This window comes from Aplidium turbinatum, chromosome 8 (assembly GCF_918807975.1).
Source record: "Aplidium turbinatum chromosome 8, kaAplTurb1.1, whole genome shotgun sequence".
Taxonomy (NCBI): Eukaryota; Metazoa; Chordata; class Ascidiacea; order Aplousobranchia; family Polyclinidae; genus Aplidium; species Aplidium turbinatum.
Window position 1 is genome coordinate 15,145,410 of NC_137479.1, and position 19,837 is coordinate 15,165,246.

The window sequence follows — 19,837 nt, forward strand, 5'->3', positions numbered from 1 at the left end:
TACAAGCAAGATAATTGTACAAAGTGACATATGAGAATCAAAACAAATTAAATATAGAAAGTCTTGGGTCTGGGATTACTCATTTGGAAAACCAAATGTAGCTTGCCTGGCAGAGTTTGCATTGATGAAGTCCCTTGATATATCGTTTACATTCAAGCTAGAGACTTCCTCTTTGTGTATATGCAACAGCAATAAATCATACAATCTGTCATGAGACATAGATGTTCTTAACTCTATTTCCTGTGGGGGGGGGGGGGGGGTCGGTGGGGACTTGGTACTTTTCAAAGCAATATCATTAAAGAACTGCGCGATCCACAGCTTTGAAATTTCTTGACTTTTCCTAAAAATTATTCAAGTATTTATTCCACTTTAAATGACGTTGCTACTGTCTATAGTTTTAAAGATATTACATGATTTTCATAACATACTCTGATATTTTAGCTAGCTACTAGCTAGCCCTTTTGTTTTCAAATTATACGGATTAATAGGATTACTGAGCGCCGCAGTGCGTGGTCTGCGACGCAGATATCTCATGAGTTGGCTTTGTTGTAAAGCATTCAACCGTAATGATTCCGCCTTTTGTTTGCAAACTCGAGTTTTGAGTTGCTTTGATTAATCTTTTAATTACATCTGAGTTTCTTTGAAATTATAAGAGAGCACCCGATAAGCTATGCTGAAAAAAATGTAGTTTTACGTTGTTTTCTATGGCCAATACATTTTGTTTCTAACTTATAACAAGAAGCAGTAGGACAATTCTTGACAAAACTCTGTTTATCTCATAAAACAAACATACTGATGTGGTATATTTCTTGATTTCTGGTCCGAAAGCAAGGAGTGCGTTTTTGACCTGCCAATAAACTTTTGCATGTACCTGTGCAGTGTACACTTATATTCACATGAATATTTATGGATGTTGTGAAAATGTTTTATGAAAACGAGAGATTGATGGATACTGAAAAGAACTTGACACAGACTATCTAAACTGCTTGGCTTTTGTGGAAAAACACGCGCAGCTAAATTATTGTGCTTTGACAAGCATTGTGCATATTATTTTATCATCACTGAATCTTTACCTAAATGGTAATTTTGCAGTTGCTTGAGAGATTACAAAATTATTTTTTTATACGAGGATTGAAAAGTTTTGATATATCTCAGCAGAAACACTATTAGGACCAACTCAATAATTTCAAACTTTTCATTCAAATGTTGGTCTACAAAAGCTTATTTTCACAAAACGGTGTAGGCCTATATATTTTTCTCCATAAATTTGGACGTTTGTGTCATTTGGAGCAAAGTTGTTTGTTGGGTTGAAAGAATCTGAAATCAATGCCTCGTTTTTGTAACGTATCGTAACGTAATCTATCAGTCAGCGCTTTTGTGCCTTTTTGTTTTCGAATACATTTCCCTGACAAAAGATTGGCTTTTGTAATAACGCCATCAACCATAGAGTTGTATTCTCTGACTGCATCTCAAACGCTATACCATACTCAGCAATTTTTCTAAAGCATTGTTACACAAAATGCATATCTGACAAAATAACGAAAATATATTGAATTGAATTATATTTTATACGGATCGTTTTCCTTATCCTTGAAAAAAAGAAGAACGATTTTTATCGTTTGGCATAAAAATATGTGTGTGATTTTTTTTGAAGTGATTTTCGCAGCTATTTGATCCTTCGAGATGATATCAATTATAGTTTCTAGCAGATGAAACCTGTTCAAACTATTTTTTTTAAAAACTATGGTTCATTCAAGAATATAACACTTTGTAAATATAGCTTACTTCATTTTTGTGTTTTTACTTCGATTTTTTCACAAGCAAGACCTTACACAAAACAAGTTATTTGCAACGTGAGTTGATTGACCATAGTAGCCTAAATGGACCAGAAAGCTGTGGCCAAAATTTGATTACTTTTTATCAAAATGTTTGCACATTGGAAACAGCACTCACTTTGTTTCAAATCAGCAAATCACTTTTTGTCATTGGTTCAACGTCTGCAGACGTCTAAACTAATATACGACGAAATTGGTTTTCTGGGTCTTCGGTTCGGAAAAACATCATTATGATGTATTGTGACGTGGTCTATCAGCCAGCAGTAGTTTATGCGTCTTTTGTTTTTGGGTGTGTGTCAATTACGAAAGATGGCTTTTGCAGTAACGCCATCAACCGCAAACTGCATCTAAAATGCTATTTCAAAATTTGAACAGAAAGAAATCTTCTAATGCGTAATAAATAACTTGACACAAAATGCATGTCCAACAAATTAGAAAAAAAATGTAGAAAACGTTATTTTGCAAATCTAGTTAACAACATGAAAAAAAACACTTCAATCATTTTGACACAAACGTGCATTTTTAAAATATCAACAACCTTCAATTTTGCCCAAGGAAAAAGTCAACACTTTAGTGATTGTTTGTTTTTTTGCGACAATAGCACTTGGCCTGAAAAAGATTTTTTTTCTATTTTTTGTATCGTTATGTCACGACTTTGAGTTTGTTACGCAGAACGGGAGTTCCATTTGGCAAACGACCTCTTCTATAACCTATACCAACACGATTTGACTAAACGATTATTATCACTACATTTTGTCACAACTGTTTGCAAAATTGTTTCATTCAAAGTGATCATTGTTGGTAGGCCTAAGTATTGAAACATATCACTTTGGAATGCATCGTGACATAGTTTATCAGTCAGGAGTTTTAGACGCTCTTTATTTTTGGAGTGCATGATGGCCTAAAATGGAACAAGCTCCTATTGAAGGAAGTCACTACCTTTGGATAGGTTGTTGTCAGGGCCGGACTTAGCTGATGGGGGGCCCGGGGCACTTTTAGATCGGGGGGCCCCCGTGCAAAAAAAATGTTCGCGCCTACGGCGCGAAAAACCATCTCTACGTCTACAGTAACATCAGTCCAGTACTGCACAGCATTTTGCAGAAACTTTAAAGGCCAAAAGGAAAAAAATAACACAAAATCACATTTTTTTACACATAGGGGAGCCCTTCAAAAGTCGGGGGGCCCGGGGCAACTGCCCCCTCTGCCCCCCCCTAAATCCGGGCCTGGTTGTTGTTCAAATACCACGTGACACCACTAGGCTACCTTACTTTTCTGTATTCAATCGCTACCCAGACAGCAAATCAGACACTTTTTACATCGATTCAACCTCTTTAGATGTTGAAATAATGTTAAAAACGAATAAATAGCTTCCTGAGATGTGCTGTGAAATGCAAAGTGTTTCTTGATCATACATAACCAAATTAGACAGTGTGAATGTGAAAAAAATTTGCTTGATTTAGTTCCAATATCAAGTAATGACAGTACGTTTGAAAAAGTGTAGACTATAAACATGTGGCTCAAAAAGAACTTGAAATAGTTTTTTTGCAGTGATTATGTCTCATTCTCTGCAAATGTTGCAACAAAGCAATTTTTTTTTGCAATGCCTCCGGCAAAACAACAAGCAAACGCGAGTCGGACGCCAATTACGATTTCATTGAAGCGTGGACGACGTCTCCGCGTAAGACATTAAAATCTACACAATGGAATTAACCCGTCACACTCAATTATAAGTTAATTAAGAAGCAATTTCTCAAGTCAAATAAAAAAATATGACCAACCATCAAATTATTTGATTTTTCAAGTTGCGCTGTTGAACAAATTGCAAAAAAGTTTCGATGTTATGTTGTCAGATAAATTATCTACACCATGTGAAAATTTGATTGATCTATCTTGCGTAGTTTTTGAGTTACACGAGCTCAAAGTGATAGTGTCGAACCGACCCCCCCGTCCGCAAGTCAACTGGCCAAAATACGTCACAGGAAAAAGGGTTAAACAAATTTTTAAACGCTTCATTGCTGAAAATGAACGCTCGCTGCAAGCATTAGTTGATGGTACTAACAGAATCATTTTCACCAGTTTTTTGACTTCCCCCAACAGATTTGAAGAGCTTGAAGTTTAGCCAGTTTTTAGAAATGCCAATATGTCCGACAGTTTAGTATGCTCAATATCTCCTCCATTCTGCTCTTTAAACAAAGTGTGGAGCACCTTCAGTTGAGCCTCTAAATCATGTTTGTTTAACTCATCATAATAATCAGTCACATCTTTTATTCCACCAATTTCCAGGTTTTTGACAGCACTCAATAAAAGTTCTTGGCAGTTGGCTAAATTGGCCAAGTCTTTTTGCATGTACCTGTCCCTGAGTCCATTTACCATCATGTCATAGGCCTCAAAATATAGTCTTTTAAGTGGTCTTCTGGTGTTGCAGGTACATAAAAACTTGACCCAAAGTAACCATCCAGCTTGCTTCTTTTGTGCCTAGGCAGTTGTGGCTGATCAACATGCTTCTGTTGTGCTGCAATATGTATCTCTTACTTTGAGCTTGGGGGGGCATTGCCCCCCCAAGCCCCCCCGGCAATTACGGGCCTGGACTGGACGAAAGATCCATCAGATAGCTTTCAAAGAACACTTAGCCTACGCATACTAGGGTAGCCTACTATTCCTACACAAATAGCCCACTATATGTAACGAAAAATGCAAACAAATTGATAAAAGAAATTAAGACAAACAACAAAAGAGGTTGACTGTTCGTGACATGGTCACCATTTTTCAAGCAGCCTGTGCTACAGTTGAGTTCTTCACAAAGACTTCATACACACTGGAGCTAAATGATAAGTCAACATTCCGCCCTGTTAGCTCAGTGGTTATGCACCTGGCTCAAGACCACGCGGCACTGGTTCGACTCTCGGGGTGTGAGCTTGATCAACGCGTTTCAGGACTGCTCTCCATTCAGCGGCACCTATAGTGAATGGAATAATTCCCCGGCAACAACAATCGGAAAACTTCACTCTGCCAATCTCGGCAACTGGCCCTGCGTCAAGAGCCTCTACAAGTAGCCTATGCGAAACTACCAGGAATAACCTATCAAGGCTTTGTCAGCCCGAGGATAAAGATTCAAAATCAAACCAACCAAGCCAATCTTTTCCATACTATTCCTAACCACTTTCTGAGCATGTTATCACACTTCTGACTTGCAAAACCAAGTCAAAACTACAAAAAATGAATTCATGACAAGTTATTCAACAGCTATAATTTTACGGTTTCTTTTGCAGTTCTTCAATATAATCATTAAAAGCAGTTGTGACTTGAAAAAAAAAAATGTTTGCAATGACTGGAAATAATAAAAAAAATAAAAATTAAAAAAAAAAACGATATAAAAACCCACTAAAAACAAAAATTTTTACCATCCCTACTCCATCCCGTAGTAGTTCGAACCTTTTCCTTTGTAAAATAGTCCCCTTATCATAAGTGTGCAGAGTCAAGTTTTTTTAAATTCTGCTGCACTCCGACTTTGGAGTCTGTGACTCAATAATAATCCACTTGCTTGTTGCTTGAAATATTTTGGTAATTTTGACCCCAAACTCCAATTTGGCTTCTGTTTTTGCCAAACATTTCAAACACCATCTCCGTTCTGACTCCGGCCGACACCCAAGACTCTGACTCTGAGATAAAACTCGGACTGCTGCACACCTCTGCCCCTTATCAAAGCGCACAAAATATAAATATCACGCTTGAATGATATCTTCGAAAAAAGTTTAAACTTGAATGAGTTCGTTTAACAACAGTTACAGTTTTGTAATAATAATTGTTCTTGAATTTCGAGCAGGTGTAAACTGCGGCTCATGTATTGATAATTTCGTAATAAAAACTAGACTGTACTGAATTTTTGTCTTGAAAGAACATTGACGGCGTTAGATCTGCATGCTTGTTTAAAACAGTAAGACCTCTGTGTCAACATGGAAAGTAGTCATGCTTCATCTTCTCATGACATGGGCAGCAGTGATACATCGATTTCCATGAGTGCTTTGGCTGACTCTGGATCTGCAGTTAGTGGTTTGGAAGATTTAACTGATTTGTCAAATAGTGGAATAAACTTTAAGGAAGGTAAGAAAATATATTTTCAAGAAGGTGAAAAATATTTTGCAACCTACGGTAGGCTACATGTAATATGCTACAACCTTGTTGTTTTCATAAGGTAGTGGCTATTTGACCGGCGCCAGTCTTTGAATCTGAAACACTATTTGACCGGTCATGACGTCACTATATAGGTACTTTTTTCTCTTTCAAAGCAAAAGACGAGAAGAGTGCCTGTAGGCTATATAATATAAGTTATAAATTCGACAATTATGTTCAACTGATTCGGTGGCGTGTAGGATACGCCTCTGGCTGGTGTTCCAGAGGGAATGAGTTCGATACTACGCGGAAGTGTTTTTTTTTTAATTTTTAACTAAATTTTGACCCGAAGTGATTCAATCGTTAGGCTGCTGCATTTTTGTGGTCAATTTTTAATTTGAGTAGCCTACAGCCCAATTTTTTATTTCTTCAAATATGAGTAATAAAGTTAGAGTTTTTTATTTTTCTTGAATTTGAGAATTTCTCTGGATAATTTTTTGTTCGTCATAAGAGGATGTGACCGTGTTTGCCGAACGACGCATTTGGCAATTCGCACGAAGAAAAAAGTGCCTATATAGTGATGTCATGACCGGTCAAATAGTGTTTTAGATTCAAAGATCGGCGCCGGTCAAATAGCCACTGCCTTTTCATAACAATGATCTTGTTGCAAGCTCATTACTTAGGCTATTTTTAACTTTTAAAATAGACGGTAATTGAATAAAAATGCAATGTAAGAAACAGTAGAATATTACAATACCTAAGATACACCACGTTAAACAGAGCACAATATTACATAGGACAGATAAATCTATAATATACGGTACGGTACGTGACAAACCATTTCAATTTTACTCAACCATTTTATAAAGTGCTATTTTGAAGAACAAAAATAATTACTAGGACTATAGAGTTTTTACATCACTACAGCATAGGCCTACACTACTCAATTATAATATGATTCTACGAAAATGCAATCATTTGTACAAAAATTTTTGGTGCTGGTTAAGGATCGGCCGCCTTGGTCAGTGACGTCACGAAAAGTGTGACGTCATGCAAAAAAACGCAACTACTTTTAGGAAGGGTGCAAAAACGCGGAATAGAAGTAAAAGCTGAATGCCTATTGATTTTAAACTTAAACTGTACTATTTTGTACCAATTCTTGCTTTATTAACCTACCAACTTTCACGTTTCTGCAAAACAAACTTTTTTCCAAGGCGATTCGATCGTGGTTCAGTATTAGCCGTCCACAGTTTGCTGTGATCGATGAATACTGCCTCCACCAAATATGCTGTAGCTTTCTCATTTCTGCTCGGATTCTAACAATTTTTCTATTGTTGGATGGCATTATGCTTCATCTACTCGAATGGATTAATTGCCAATCTAAAGTAGGCATTATATTTATGTCGAGCTAACTTAAACTTTACTATTTTGTACCAATTCTCAGCAATTCAATTTTTGCAATAAAAATACCAAACCAACACAAATTAAAAGAGTATGTTTTGCTTTATTAACCTAACAACTTTCACGTTTATATGTTATCTACAAAACGAGAAATCGTTGTTCAAACGTAACCGCTCGACAAAGCTTTTTTCCAAGGCGATTCGATCGTGGTTCAGTGTTAGCCGCCCACAGTTTGCTGTGATCGATGAATACTGCCTCCACCAAATATGCTGTAGCTTTCTCATTTCTGCTCGGATTCTAACAATTTTACTATCGTTGGATGGCATTATGCTTCATCTACTCGAATGGATTAATTGCTAATCTAAAGTAGGCATTATATTTATGTAGCGATAACTTAAACTTTACTATTTTGTACCAATTCTCAGCAATTCAATTTTTACAATAAAAATACCAAACCAACACAAATTAAAAGAGTATGTCTTGCCTTATTAACCTACCAACTTTCACGTTTATATGTTATCTACAAAACGAGACATCGTTGTTCAAACGTAACCGCTCGACGAAGCTTTTTTCCAAGGCGATTCGATCGTGGTTCAGTGTTAGCCGCCCACAGTTTGCTGTGATCGATGAATACTGCCTCCACCAAATATGCTGTAGCTTTCTCATTTCTGCTCGGATTCTAACACGGATATCTACGGATATATAACTCGGATTCTAACGGATTCTAACAAAAATTCAATTGCTGAGAATTGGTACAAAATAGTAAAGTTTAAGTTATCGCTACATAAATATAATGCCTACTTTAGATTGGCAATTAATCCATTCGGATAGATGAAGCATAATGCCATCCAACGATAGTAAAATTGTTAAAATCCGAGCAGAAATGAGAAAGCTACAGCATATTTGGTGGAGGCAGTATTCATCGATCACAGCAAACTGTGGGCGGCTAATACTTAACCACGATCGAATCGCCTTGAAAAATGCATTGGAAAAAAGCTTTGTCGAGCGATTACGTTTGAACAACGATTGCTCGTTTTGTTGATTAGATATAAATGTGAAAGTTAACATATGAATAAACCAAGACATACTCTTTTAATTTGTGTTGGTTTGATATTTTTATTGTAAAAGTTGAATTGCTGAGAATTGGTACAAAATAGTAAATTTTAAGTTAGCGCTAGATTAATATAATGCATACTTTAAACTTGCAACCAATTAAATCGGATAGATGCAGTATCGTGCTTTCCAACGATGGTAAAATTTCTCAAATCCACGCAGAAATGAGAAAGCTACAACACATTTGGTGGAGGCAGTATTCATCGATCACAGCAAACTGTGGGCGGCTTATGCTGAACCACGATCGAATCGCCTTGAAAAATGCATTGGAAAAAAGCTTCGTCGAGCGGTTACGTTTGAACAACGATGGCTCGTTTTGTGGATTAGATATAAATGGGAAAGTTAACATATGAATAAACCAAGACATACTCTTTTAATTTGTGTTGGTTTGGTATTTTTATTGTAAAAAATGAATTTCTGAGAATTGGTACAAAATAGTAAAGTTTAAGTTAGCGCTACATAAATATAATGCCTACTTTAGATTGGCAATTAATGCATTCGAGTAGATGAAGCATAATGCCATCCAACAATAGAAAAATTGTTAAAATCCGAGCAGAAATGAGAAAGCTACAGCATATTTGGTGGAGGCAGTATTCATCGATCACAGCAAACTGTGGGCGGCTAACACTGAACCACGATCGAATCGCCTTGGAAAAAAGCTTGTTTTGTAGATAACATATAAACGTGAAACTTGGTAGGTTAATAAAGCAAAACATACATTTTTAATTTGTGTTGGTTTGGTATTTTTATTGTAAAAATTGAATTGCTGAGAATTGGTACAAAATAGTACAGTTTAAGTTAAGCATTCCGCTTTTACTTCTATTCCGCGTTTTTGCACCCTTCCTAAAAGTAGTTGCGTTTTTTTGCATGACGTCACACTTTTTCGTGACGTCACTGACCAAGGCGGCCGATCTTTAACCAGCACCAAATTTTTTATTCAAGATATTTTTCTTTAAAACCAATAAGATTTACCTGCCATCAACATCATGTGTCACATTTATCATGCAACATTTTATAACTAGGCTAAGAGTAAAAGACATTTCTTGTAAAGCCCCAGAAGGAACAACTGTGTCTTTGCACAAAACAAGTAGCCTACTGTGTGTGTATATACTCTATGATAGTAAAGCCTGCAAAGATTATCAGCGTGGTCCAACTACAGGCCCGTGGGCCAAACTTGGCCCGCGAGCTCCGTTTTTTTGGCCCGCAAACTGATAGTCAGCTTTGCTTCAGTCTAGCAATATCACTTCAATTTTTGTTTTATTGTAATTGACAAAAATACTTTGTAAATGATCCTTTGTGATGCATAACAATACCACTTTATTCAAAAATGTTACCCATGGGCGTGAGAGTTAAGTTAGTACACATCCCCCAGAGCTTCAACTCCAATTATGTGAACTTGATGACTTCAGAACGATCTGTTTTTGCTGTCAAGGAAAATGGAAAATCCTGCAAGCTATTGGAAGTTAGTGTCACAGGAGAAGTTTCCCCTTTTAAAAGATGCTGTTCTGAACCCGCAGGCCACTCGATGTTTGGAAGTACATACATTTGCGAATGTACGTTTTCGGCAATAAACAATATTAAAACCAAAAATCGAAATCAACTTGGAAATGAGGCTCTTTACGCTTGCGTTCGCATGGCCACAACTACGATTCTTGTGGATACCAACGCTATTGTCTACAATTAAAATCTAAAGTTGATAAAGTTAAAGATGATCCCCCTTTTATGGTGAAACAAGCTGTAAAGATTTTAGAGAGTAGTAACTATATGCCATAGGGCATAGGCTATGTATGATTTGCCAGCAATAAGCCTATAAATCGCTATTTAAAAACATTGGCCCGCAAGAAAAAAAAGTTTTTGGCCCGCAATGAAAAGAAGTTAGACCACGCTGTTCAATAAAAAAACTGTTTTAAAACAAGAACACTAATCAATGTTTTGCAGAAAGCTATATATATACCTTAGCATGGGTGGCTACACTTTGGAAACCAACTATTGAACTTCTGGTTGTTTTTATTTTTTTTCTAATAATATTGTATGTAGTGCATTAAATTGTGTCGAGTAGCCTACTATACACTGGCGTAGAGTAAGGGGGTGCAGCGCACCCCCTGCTCTTATCGGTATTGACATACGTTGAGGACATTTCAAAAGTAGAGCATAGAATAACTTAATCCAAACGCGCTATTTTCAACAAGGTCTTCCTGCTGTGAGATCAAGTATGATTTAACAGAATGCATTGTTTTGTTATCAGAGGCACAAGAATCGAAATCCTCTCATCAACACATGAACATTCAACTCTGGCAGACATTGAATCAATGTAAAAATGAGCTAATGTCCGCCAGCGCCAGCAATTATTTATCTCGGGCAAAAAAGATTCACTAGTCCAACTAGGGCAAAGGAAAAACTGTTACTTCTGACTTGAGTGGTTGCCCGGACAGCAAAATCCACCATTTTTACATTGATTCAACGTCTGCAGATGGATTTTGCTGTCAGGGTGAACTCAAACAAAACTAGGCCAGCAAAAGGTGCTATTATGACTCCCCACGATGTTCTTGAAGCAAAGATAGTTCGCAATGTGTGAGAATTAAATCGAAAACCGATAAAAGAAAAGGTGTTTAATGGTCTTGGTCGCAGATATCGCTTGCATTAACGACGCCTCTTACCGCTATTATCACCCAGCTAACCTGACATCATTGTTTTATGCGGCCGCTAAGGTTTGACATTGACTTCAACAATCATGGAATGTTACGTAATAAGAACGAACGATTATATCCTGCACGCAAAGATAAAAATAGATCGGTTAACAAGTGTATAAAGTGTTACAGGTGTATAAAATTTAGAATTGACAAGAAATCATTAAGTTTGAATCACTGCGAATAAACGTATTCAAAACTTTTACTTTGGCCGACGCCATTTCACAATCCGTAATCTACGTCGGCAAGGATTTTGCCGCAGCAAAAATGCGTTAATTTTGAAAGCTGCCGAGCTGGAGACAACAGCTTGTCTCGTGTATAAGTTGAACCTGTTTTTTTAAGGTGAAAATCACTTGCGAAAATCTTGACCTATACTCGAGTATATAGTATACCGTATTTGATGTTTATGCATGTGATATTCTGACATAACTGCACCCCCGGTAGTTTCTAAAACTCTACGCCTACGCTACTATATAACATGGGTCATATCTTTTGCATCAATTGTTCATAAAATTAAAGTATATGAAGAAATTTGTAGTATCAATCATGTTAAATTGCATATATTTTGTCATTATCTGGTTTGTTGAATTGGTGTAAAAATTGTCTTTGGTTGATATAACTTATATTTCTTTGTATATTTGATTTAGGTCAAAACAAGAAGAAACTTAAAAATGTTGTCGAACGGAAACAGCTTCTGCATGACATTCAGTTGCTTAGAATTGAACTGTCGCAAAAATCACTTGTGATTGACAATCTGAAAGCTCAGCATATGAGTAAAATTGAAGAGCTAGAAGAAAAACTCCATGACACAATGCACAAAAAACAGGTATGGCATGACACACTGTTGCGCTTTTGAATCAATCTAAAGTACAGCAAAAACTGAAAATTATTCAGAGATTTAATTTATGTTCAGTTTGTTGTTGCTGAATTTATATTTAGATTTGAGTCAATAAATTTTTTCTTAAAAAACTTCTTACAACATTTCGCTAAGAAGTGAGTTTACGTTTTAACACTTATCACACTGTTTTTAAATAGTTATTTTCTAAAATATTTGAAAATTTTATTGGTGGTTAGATTCTTCAAGCAAGACTAGAAAGTGCCCTTGCCATTCAACAAAATGAGTCAAAGAAACGCCAAGAACAAACGCAAAGAGAATTAAAAATCATTTTAGACAGGTTAAACATTTTGATTTAGTTTATCCTTTCATGTGTCTGGTATATATATATTTAATATTTTTTCATCAAATTGACTGGTGATGAAAGTTGATAATGAAATAACAACCAGGTTGACAAATACAATGAAATGTACAGAATTTTTGACATAAAACTGTTTTATCATCATAACAACCAATTTTAATTAAACAGGCCATGAATTAATCCTTATGTTGACTGTTGCGGAATGGCCCGTTTTGGTGAGTCCGATTTGATTTCCCTATTCGGTGAGAGCCTTTTTCGGTGAGAGCCCTATTCAATGATTTTTTTTTAATTATTGGGTACCGTAGCCTAATTATCATTGCCGTTATAGGGTTAGGGGTTAGGGTCTTATTTCAACGTTTAGCGACGTTAAAACGATGTAAAAGCGGCAATGATAATTAGGCTACGGTACCCGATAATTTTCAAAAAAAAATTTAAAAAAATCACCGAATAGGGCTCTCACCGAAAAAGGCTCTCACCGAATCGGACTCACCGAATAGTAGCAGACCCTGACTGTTGCGGGTGTGATCTTTCTGTCGAGAGCGTAGACTTCTTCTCCACACCTCACAGTCTGGAGTGGAAGTTTATGTCTCAGGTGTAAAAATTCAAATTTTTTTGTAAATGGTTTAAACAAGTTACTTGCTTACATATAAGATGGTTTGATTCTTGATATTTTATTGCAAAATTACATTTAATTTTGAAGACAAAGAGAATTGGAGCAAACGAATAAGACTTTGCAGTCAAAAGCATCCAATATTCGTAATCAACTACAACGAGATACTTATGTCACTGAAAAGGAGTATATAGAACTAAAAGCTCAACCTGTCGATGATATGTCGATTGCTGATTATTTTGCAATGAGGTAAGTTTCAGTGGTTTTACTCAATGTCTTTAGCAGCTTGCCAACCACATGCGGGCACCAAGAGATTATGTGCAGTCTCAAGAGTATCTAAATATTCTTGAATTAAGGTTGACTGTTTCAATATTTTAGAAAGCGTTTTAATTAACTTAATTATTACAATAGGTAGCCTATAGTAAATGAAAGTGAAGCTAAAGATAGGTCTTGAGATTGAAGCATTTGTTTCATTGTTTCAAGACATTAACTCTTTCAACCCAATGTTTTTAAGACCTTTTCTTTTCATCGAATAATGTTTACATGTAATACGTTCGACTAGTAAAAAAATATTTAAAAGCGAGTAGTGCTATGGCTGGGGGAAAGTGCACTGAAGAGTGATGACCCCTACAACTACATGGCAGAAGGAAAGTTAGGCTTGCTTGAAGTCAGTACGGAAAAATTTGAAATTCACGTTTTGATGGTTATTGGGCTGGCTATAAACACATTAAATAACCCAAAATGACTCTACATAGTCAAAGGTAGTGATTACTTTCGTGAAGTAGGCTGTGGATTGCAAATGTCTTTTTCTCATAAAATGCATTGCATGAGAACAAACAACAACGCAGTGTTAGCAAAACACTACAACGTTGCACTGTTTGTTCAAAGCATGCTGTCCATTTCGTGATATTTCGTAGTTGCAGTGCGCTCGGTTTGTTTTATTCTACTGGCAAGGAAAATAATTTGCTTTGACATTGGAATGACCTAAAACCAGTAATTTTTCTCGTCTCAACTGTGTCAGTCCAATATGGTGGCACTTTGGACAAGATTTGCATGGATGGAATAGACTTGTACATTTCGGTCGTAATAAAAATAAAAAAACTGAATCAATTCATCGTAGCAACTAAATTTTGTATCATAACAAGAACTTTTGTTACCTTCAGATTATTTGAAACTGTCCAACCACTTAAAATCGAAAGTGACAATTTGCGAGTACAAAGAGACAAGCTGTCAGCTGATGCTGCCAAAACATCCCACGCTCTGCATGCGATCGAACAAGAACTGATGCAGGTAAGAAAAAAAAAAAAAAATTAACCGCTCCTACAAGTTTTCAAACAGTAAAGTATGTTGCGTATCAAAACTACATATTATAAAATTCGCTCAGCTAGGAAAAGTTGGCGACTTTAAAATAACGTAAAAGTTGGCGACGTTAAAATAACCTATTGCTAGCTGGTTTAGGAGAGTTTGAACTTGTTCGCCTTGCCTTACAAACAGGAGCGTCGCTGCCGATCCCACGCTGAAGTTCAGCTGGAAGCTGCTAAGCTTGATCTGGAAGCTGCGCGAAGAGGTTTGAACGAAAACGCTGGAAAGGTGCAAAGATTCGACTCCGTTTTGGACGAGAGAAATCGGTATGCAGAATCAAGTGGCACGTTGCAAATAAACAACATGCTACTGTACAACAACGTCTCCATGAGATTGGAGGTCGTCCACAGCAGTGTGTTTGCATTATTAAGTATTTCTATTCCAGACAGCAAAATCCGTCATTTTTACATTGATTCAGCGTCTGCTGTAAAAATGATGGATTTTGCTGTCTCGGATGCAGTTAATTATTGTAAAAATGTTTTACGTTGTTTAATCATCGAAATTTATGCTAAAACTGCATTGAAAGCATGGACCAACAACTTTCTGACGTTGCAAAGAAGCAGTCCTACCTCGAAGCTGAGAATAAATCCTTGCACAAACAAGTGATTGAGCTGCGTGATGAAAAAGACAAAATGCACCAAGTCCAGCAATTGTTGAAGCAGGTATCGAAATTAGTTTGTGACTTCGTAATTACGGTGGTTTGTAACAGAGATGCTATTTATATTCTGTGTTTTGTAAATGATTTTTTCATTTGAAGTCTTGAAGATGCAGTTTGTCACCAAGAAATATTTTTTCAGTGTCTTGTCTCGTATCAGCAGTGTTCTTTGGTGTCTTTGACGAAAGAGCTTTAAATTGTAGCTCTAGGTCCAGTATAATCTCGTCGACTTAAAGTACATAACGGTGTAACCAATATCTTGAAAATTTGTTTTTTTTGGGCAGCTGATTTGCCGCTTTAATTTCATAAATCAAATTTCGAATTATGTGCAAATCGCTCGCTTCAGCGCTAAATCGTGACATGGTGAGTGGTGATTAAGGTCCTTTTTCTTGAACCTTGTATCAGCTTGCCAAAATAATGGGAGCAGCTGGCTCGATCACTGTATGTTCTTTTACTGCTCCAGCTGGCATTTGTGATTGCAGTTTGCTGTATGTTGTCGCAATGGGCGCAAAACAAAAAACGTAATTATTTTATCATTATACCATTCAAAGTGGTTAACTATTTTTGTTATTATTTCACAGGATAAAGAATACCTGACTCGAAATCTATCCGAGTGTTCTGTGAAGCTTGAAAGCTCGGACGACATGCTTCGTCGCACTCAGGATCAGCTGGAACGCGCGAAATCCGCCCGAGAAGAATTGTATGAGAAATACGCTGCCTCAAGAGACGAAGCGAGATTGGTCTACGAAAGAAGGCTGCAAACCGAACTTGATAGAATAAGGTGGTGTCAAAGCGGTGTTTCTTTTTCAATGGGTTGAACATACTGTATGGTTGCACTTGGATTTATCACGAAGCTCTTGGCCAGATGGCAAAATCTGTTCTTTTTACATTGATTGAACGTCCGTAGAGGTTGCTTGGTGGTGGTGATAATATTTAAATTGTTTTCCTAAATGTAAGTATGGAAACGTTACTTGTTAAACTGACTCGGCAGATTTCAAACCGAGAGTGAGTTGGAAAAACTTCGATCAGACTCAAAGGAGTCTTATGAAAGAGAAAATCGTGGACTGAGAGAAGCCAGAGATCTGGCGATGCAAGAACGCGATCAGGTAGTGGCTGCTGCATTGACATCGACGAATCAAACCACTTTCAAATAATTTTGTGTTGATCACTTGCACCAATCGGCAAATTGTTTTTCAAATTCACAACGGAAATCAAGATCAAAAACTTTACGCAAAAAGAAAATGTTTTAACATGTATTTTCGAATAGCGCTTGTTGGTTTTACCCATGATCGCAATCTGAACACCTTCTTGGAAGTTTCACACTGTGCTCCTTCGTAAACTTATGTCCTTGCTGGTTGTTTGAATTGTCCACTACTGATGCCGATAACCGTTTTTTATGTTCTAGCTTGCGAAGTTGCGGGATGACGCAGAGAAAAGAAGCGACGTTTACACTAGCGAATTGAAAGCCTTGGAAAGTAGTGTGGACGCTCGCCTTTCCGATTATCAAAACGAAGCTCGAATAAAAACTTTTGAATTGGATCGCTTGCAGGTGCGTTTTTAAGAAGGCAACCATGCACAGTTTCAATGCAACCGGTAGCTGGGATTTAACGTATTGCAATGCAGCTCCTTTAATCATAGCCATGACCTACATATTTGATTGATTGTGGAAATCTTTATCCTCCCACTGGGAAAGCTTATTTGAGAGCTTAATCCTGGTAGCTTCGCATACTCGTAGAGGCTTTGAACCACTGACGTAGGCCTGGTCACCGAGATTGTCAAAGTGAAATTTTTGCTTTTTATTGAAACGCTGTTGTGTGTGAATTATTCCACCCACTAGATGCAACTGAATGGAGAGCAGTCCTTAAAATGCATTGCTCAATGCTCAAGCGCACATCCCTTAGAGCCAAACCAGTGTTGCTTTATCTTGCGATTTCTTCGTGCACAAAGTCGTGCGCTTAACCAATTGAGCTAGCAGGACGGACTTGCACACAGTTCTTTGATTAAGGAAAATGTCTATGACCTGCTTTCTGTCTTTCGTCTGGTAAAATCCTTGTGACGTGACAGCTTGTTCATGAAGAAACCTGTAAAAACTTGGAGCGAATTCAAAATGAGAACGAACGCTTATCGAAGAAACTGGAGACAGTCACCACGGATTACGGCGAAATGCAACGTCGGACGACAGCCACTGATACAGAACTACGTACCACTGTCCGGGATTTGCAAAGCAGGTTAACTGCATATGAAAAGCTTGAACAGGTAATGCCTTACTAAACGGTTTCCTTTTTTTGTTAACATTTTAAAAGGAATCGTACACCTTGCAGACTAGAAAGTTTTGCCAAAAACACGGCAAAAAATTTTTTTTTGTTCCTACCCTACTGTCACTACTGTAAAATTACTTAAACCCACTAAAGAGTCAGAAAACACAGTCGGAAACTAAGGTCATTATCATTTCACCGTTTTTATGGATATAATGTTCATTTCCCAGGAAATGGATGACGTTGTGATGCAAGCAGCTGAGGTGGAAGTTGGAGACGGAGCAAAAGATCCATCAGAAGCGGAAAGAGTTTTATTTTCTTACGGATATGGCGCTAATGTTCCAACAACCGCAAAACGGAGAATGAAGCAAAGCGTTCACCTTGCTCGAAGGCAAATACTTTCCTATTTTTAGCTGATGCCTGTGATCGTTGGATTAAAATCACAGTGATCTAAAACGCCTATTAAAATATGGGTTAAGCAACTTATTGGTGTCAACAAGTCGTTTTGACATACTAAAATACTTATTATTATTTTTAAATAGGGTCTTACAAGTTGAGAAAATCAATTCCAGCTTGCAGGCAGAAATTCAAAGAAGAGAAGAAGAAATGAAGGAGGTAAAAATAAAAAAGTGAATTGTTGGTTAACGTTAATTTAATATGTGTTTCTCGGCAGTCGAGTGTAGCAAGAACTCCACGATAGACACGTGCTTTGCCCATGAGGCTGGGCTCATCAGTACCGCACCACTAATTCTTGCCACATAGTTCTCAACAGCTGCTTTTGCCAGTCAATTGAATTCTTACCTTTGTGGAAAGAAAACAACTAAACTAACTGTCGCCAAGGATATGCACAGTTAAGTTGAAATTTAATAGTTGAAATGCCTTAGTATTTACACTTTACAGTGAATGTAATTTTTTTATGTATTATACACTGTTAGGTTTGTGGAAAACTTAAGAGTTCAAACAAATTGTTGGAAGAGAGCCAGCAACCCTACAGCTACCTCATAGAAACCATGAGGAAACGTGATGAAGAAGTTGAAAGACATCGGAATCTTGTTCTTCAGCTGGAAGAGCAAGCGGGTGATTTAAAATCCGAAAACAAAGAGGTGAGAATGGCAGCACCGAAATAACTGACAATGAAACTCACGTTGTGCACGTGCGAGTTGTTGACAGTTTTTGTTTGTCGATTTTATGCGTTTTAAGTTCTCGGCCACCTATTTTAAAAGCGTCGTTTTGTTTTCCAAATTTCTAGTTACGAGAAACCAACCGCTTGATGTCGAGCGATCTGGACAGGTTGCTGAATCATCGGCAGGAGATTGCTTTGATTAAGCGTGTCGTGTCCAACATGACGTCACCGGCTCGAAGCGGCCATGACGACAGAAACTTCCTGGAGTCGCTTGAAAGCAGAAAGAAGTCGACGCCGGCGCCAATCAAAGGCTCTCCTCGTTTGAAGGGCCGGGGTAAGAAAAGGCCGGATGAAGATGAGAGTTCTTTTTGCCCTAGCCCGTTGGTATTCACTAAAAGTACGAAGTCTCAAGTCAATCCGGAACGTTATAGAAAAATGAAGGGCTTATTCAAGAATTAACTTTTAATCAAATGAATGCAGCGTAATTTATTCGCCTTATCGATAATATCATCAAATTTTATACATAGTAGAATGTTTTAACTCGATGTTTTCCTGACACTTTTCTGCTTCTTTTGAAATCCTCAAGCAGTTGAATTATCTCGTTTCTGGAAGATCAAAGAGCATTTGCAATTCCATGGTCGCAAAACTAAATGAAGCACATAAGCTGATACTGCAATGAACACAACCCTGGCATTGCTTACAATCATGCTTCTGAACGGATGACATCATTGCAATAAGTTTTTGCAGTGAGGTACCATTGTTTTATCACATGACGAGGCGTTAATATTTTATGCATCAGGGTCTTCTTGTTTAGTTATCAACGAGTTTTTTTCCTTACAAAATAGTAGTATAGTTGCAAGTCAGCGATTGCTTTAGTAATTGCACACTAAGAATAATTTACGTATTGTAGCCTACTGTATAAATTTAATCAAGGGATTTGTTGCAACGATCTTAATGCCGTAGCAAGTGTGAACGAAACTGGAATGTTGCCAATTTAAGCTGCTGCAGGTGGGAACTATGTATCTGTTTATACTCTATTGCCTCGCATATTCTTGACATGAAGAATACGCAAATGGTCCAACTTAGTGTAAATAAACAAAACCGTCAATCCGTTCACTTGCCGAAGTTCTTGATTTTAGAGGCCGTTTTGTGAAGATGATCTTAATAACCTTACAACTCTTGGGCTATTGATGCAATTGTACGTTGAATTTTCTCGTACCAAATTGTAGACTTACGGTACTTTTTACGTTGATTCTTCTCCTGTAACTCATTTGCCAACTAGGAATGTATGCATTTTCATTGACCTGCCTGCGAGAATCCTCAGTGGGATTGTTGCAAGAAGACTGAGCATGTCATGATCGCTTTGTCACATTAGAAAATATACTTTTATAAATAAAACGTTGTGATCACTTGAGGAAAAAATATTCTTCCAAGACCTAAAAAGCTTATGAAAGAAATAGTTTTAAGGAGCACCTCTGCAGATGTTCTTA

At 37.2% G+C, this 19,837-nt stretch overlaps 1 protein-coding gene across 1 annotated transcript; it reads left to right on the plus strand.

Annotated features, from left to right (window-relative positions):
• Window positions 1–5,636: 5,636 nt before the first annotated feature.
• On the plus strand, window positions 5,637–19,738 carry LOC145775378 (progesterone-induced-blocking factor 1-like). Its single transcript, XM_082586668.1, has 15 exons — window positions 5,637–5,936; window positions 11,794–11,972; window positions 12,221–12,321; window positions 13,043–13,201; window positions 14,116–14,242; window positions 14,447–14,580; window positions 14,841–14,976; window positions 15,551–15,750; window positions 15,961–16,075; window positions 16,375–16,518; window positions 17,034–17,225; window positions 17,455–17,615; window positions 17,767–17,839; window positions 18,160–18,327; window positions 18,474–19,738. Exons 1-15 carry the CDS (start codon window positions 5,789–5,791, stop codon window positions 18,804–18,806), a joined length of 2,370 nt encoding a protein of 789 aa, XP_082442794.1. The 5' UTR covers window positions 5,637–5,788; the 3' UTR covers window positions 18,807–19,738.
• Window positions 19,739–19,837: the final 99 nt, after the last annotated feature.

Excerpts from the sequence above, each read along its gene's own strand:
- LOC145775378 (XM_082586668.1), top strand. The coding sequence starts at position 5,789 with ATGGAAAGTAGTCATGCTTCATCTTCTCATGACATGGGCAGCAGTGAT. Across the intron at positions 12,322-13,042 it reads TTAAAAATCATTTTAGACAG|ACAAAGAGAATTGGAGCAAA; the intron begins GTTAAACATTTT and ends TTAATTTTGAAG. Across the intron at positions 14,581-14,840 it reads GTTTTGGACGAGAGAAATCG|CATGGACCAACAACTTTCTG; the intron begins GTATGCAGAATC and ends CTGCATTGAAAG.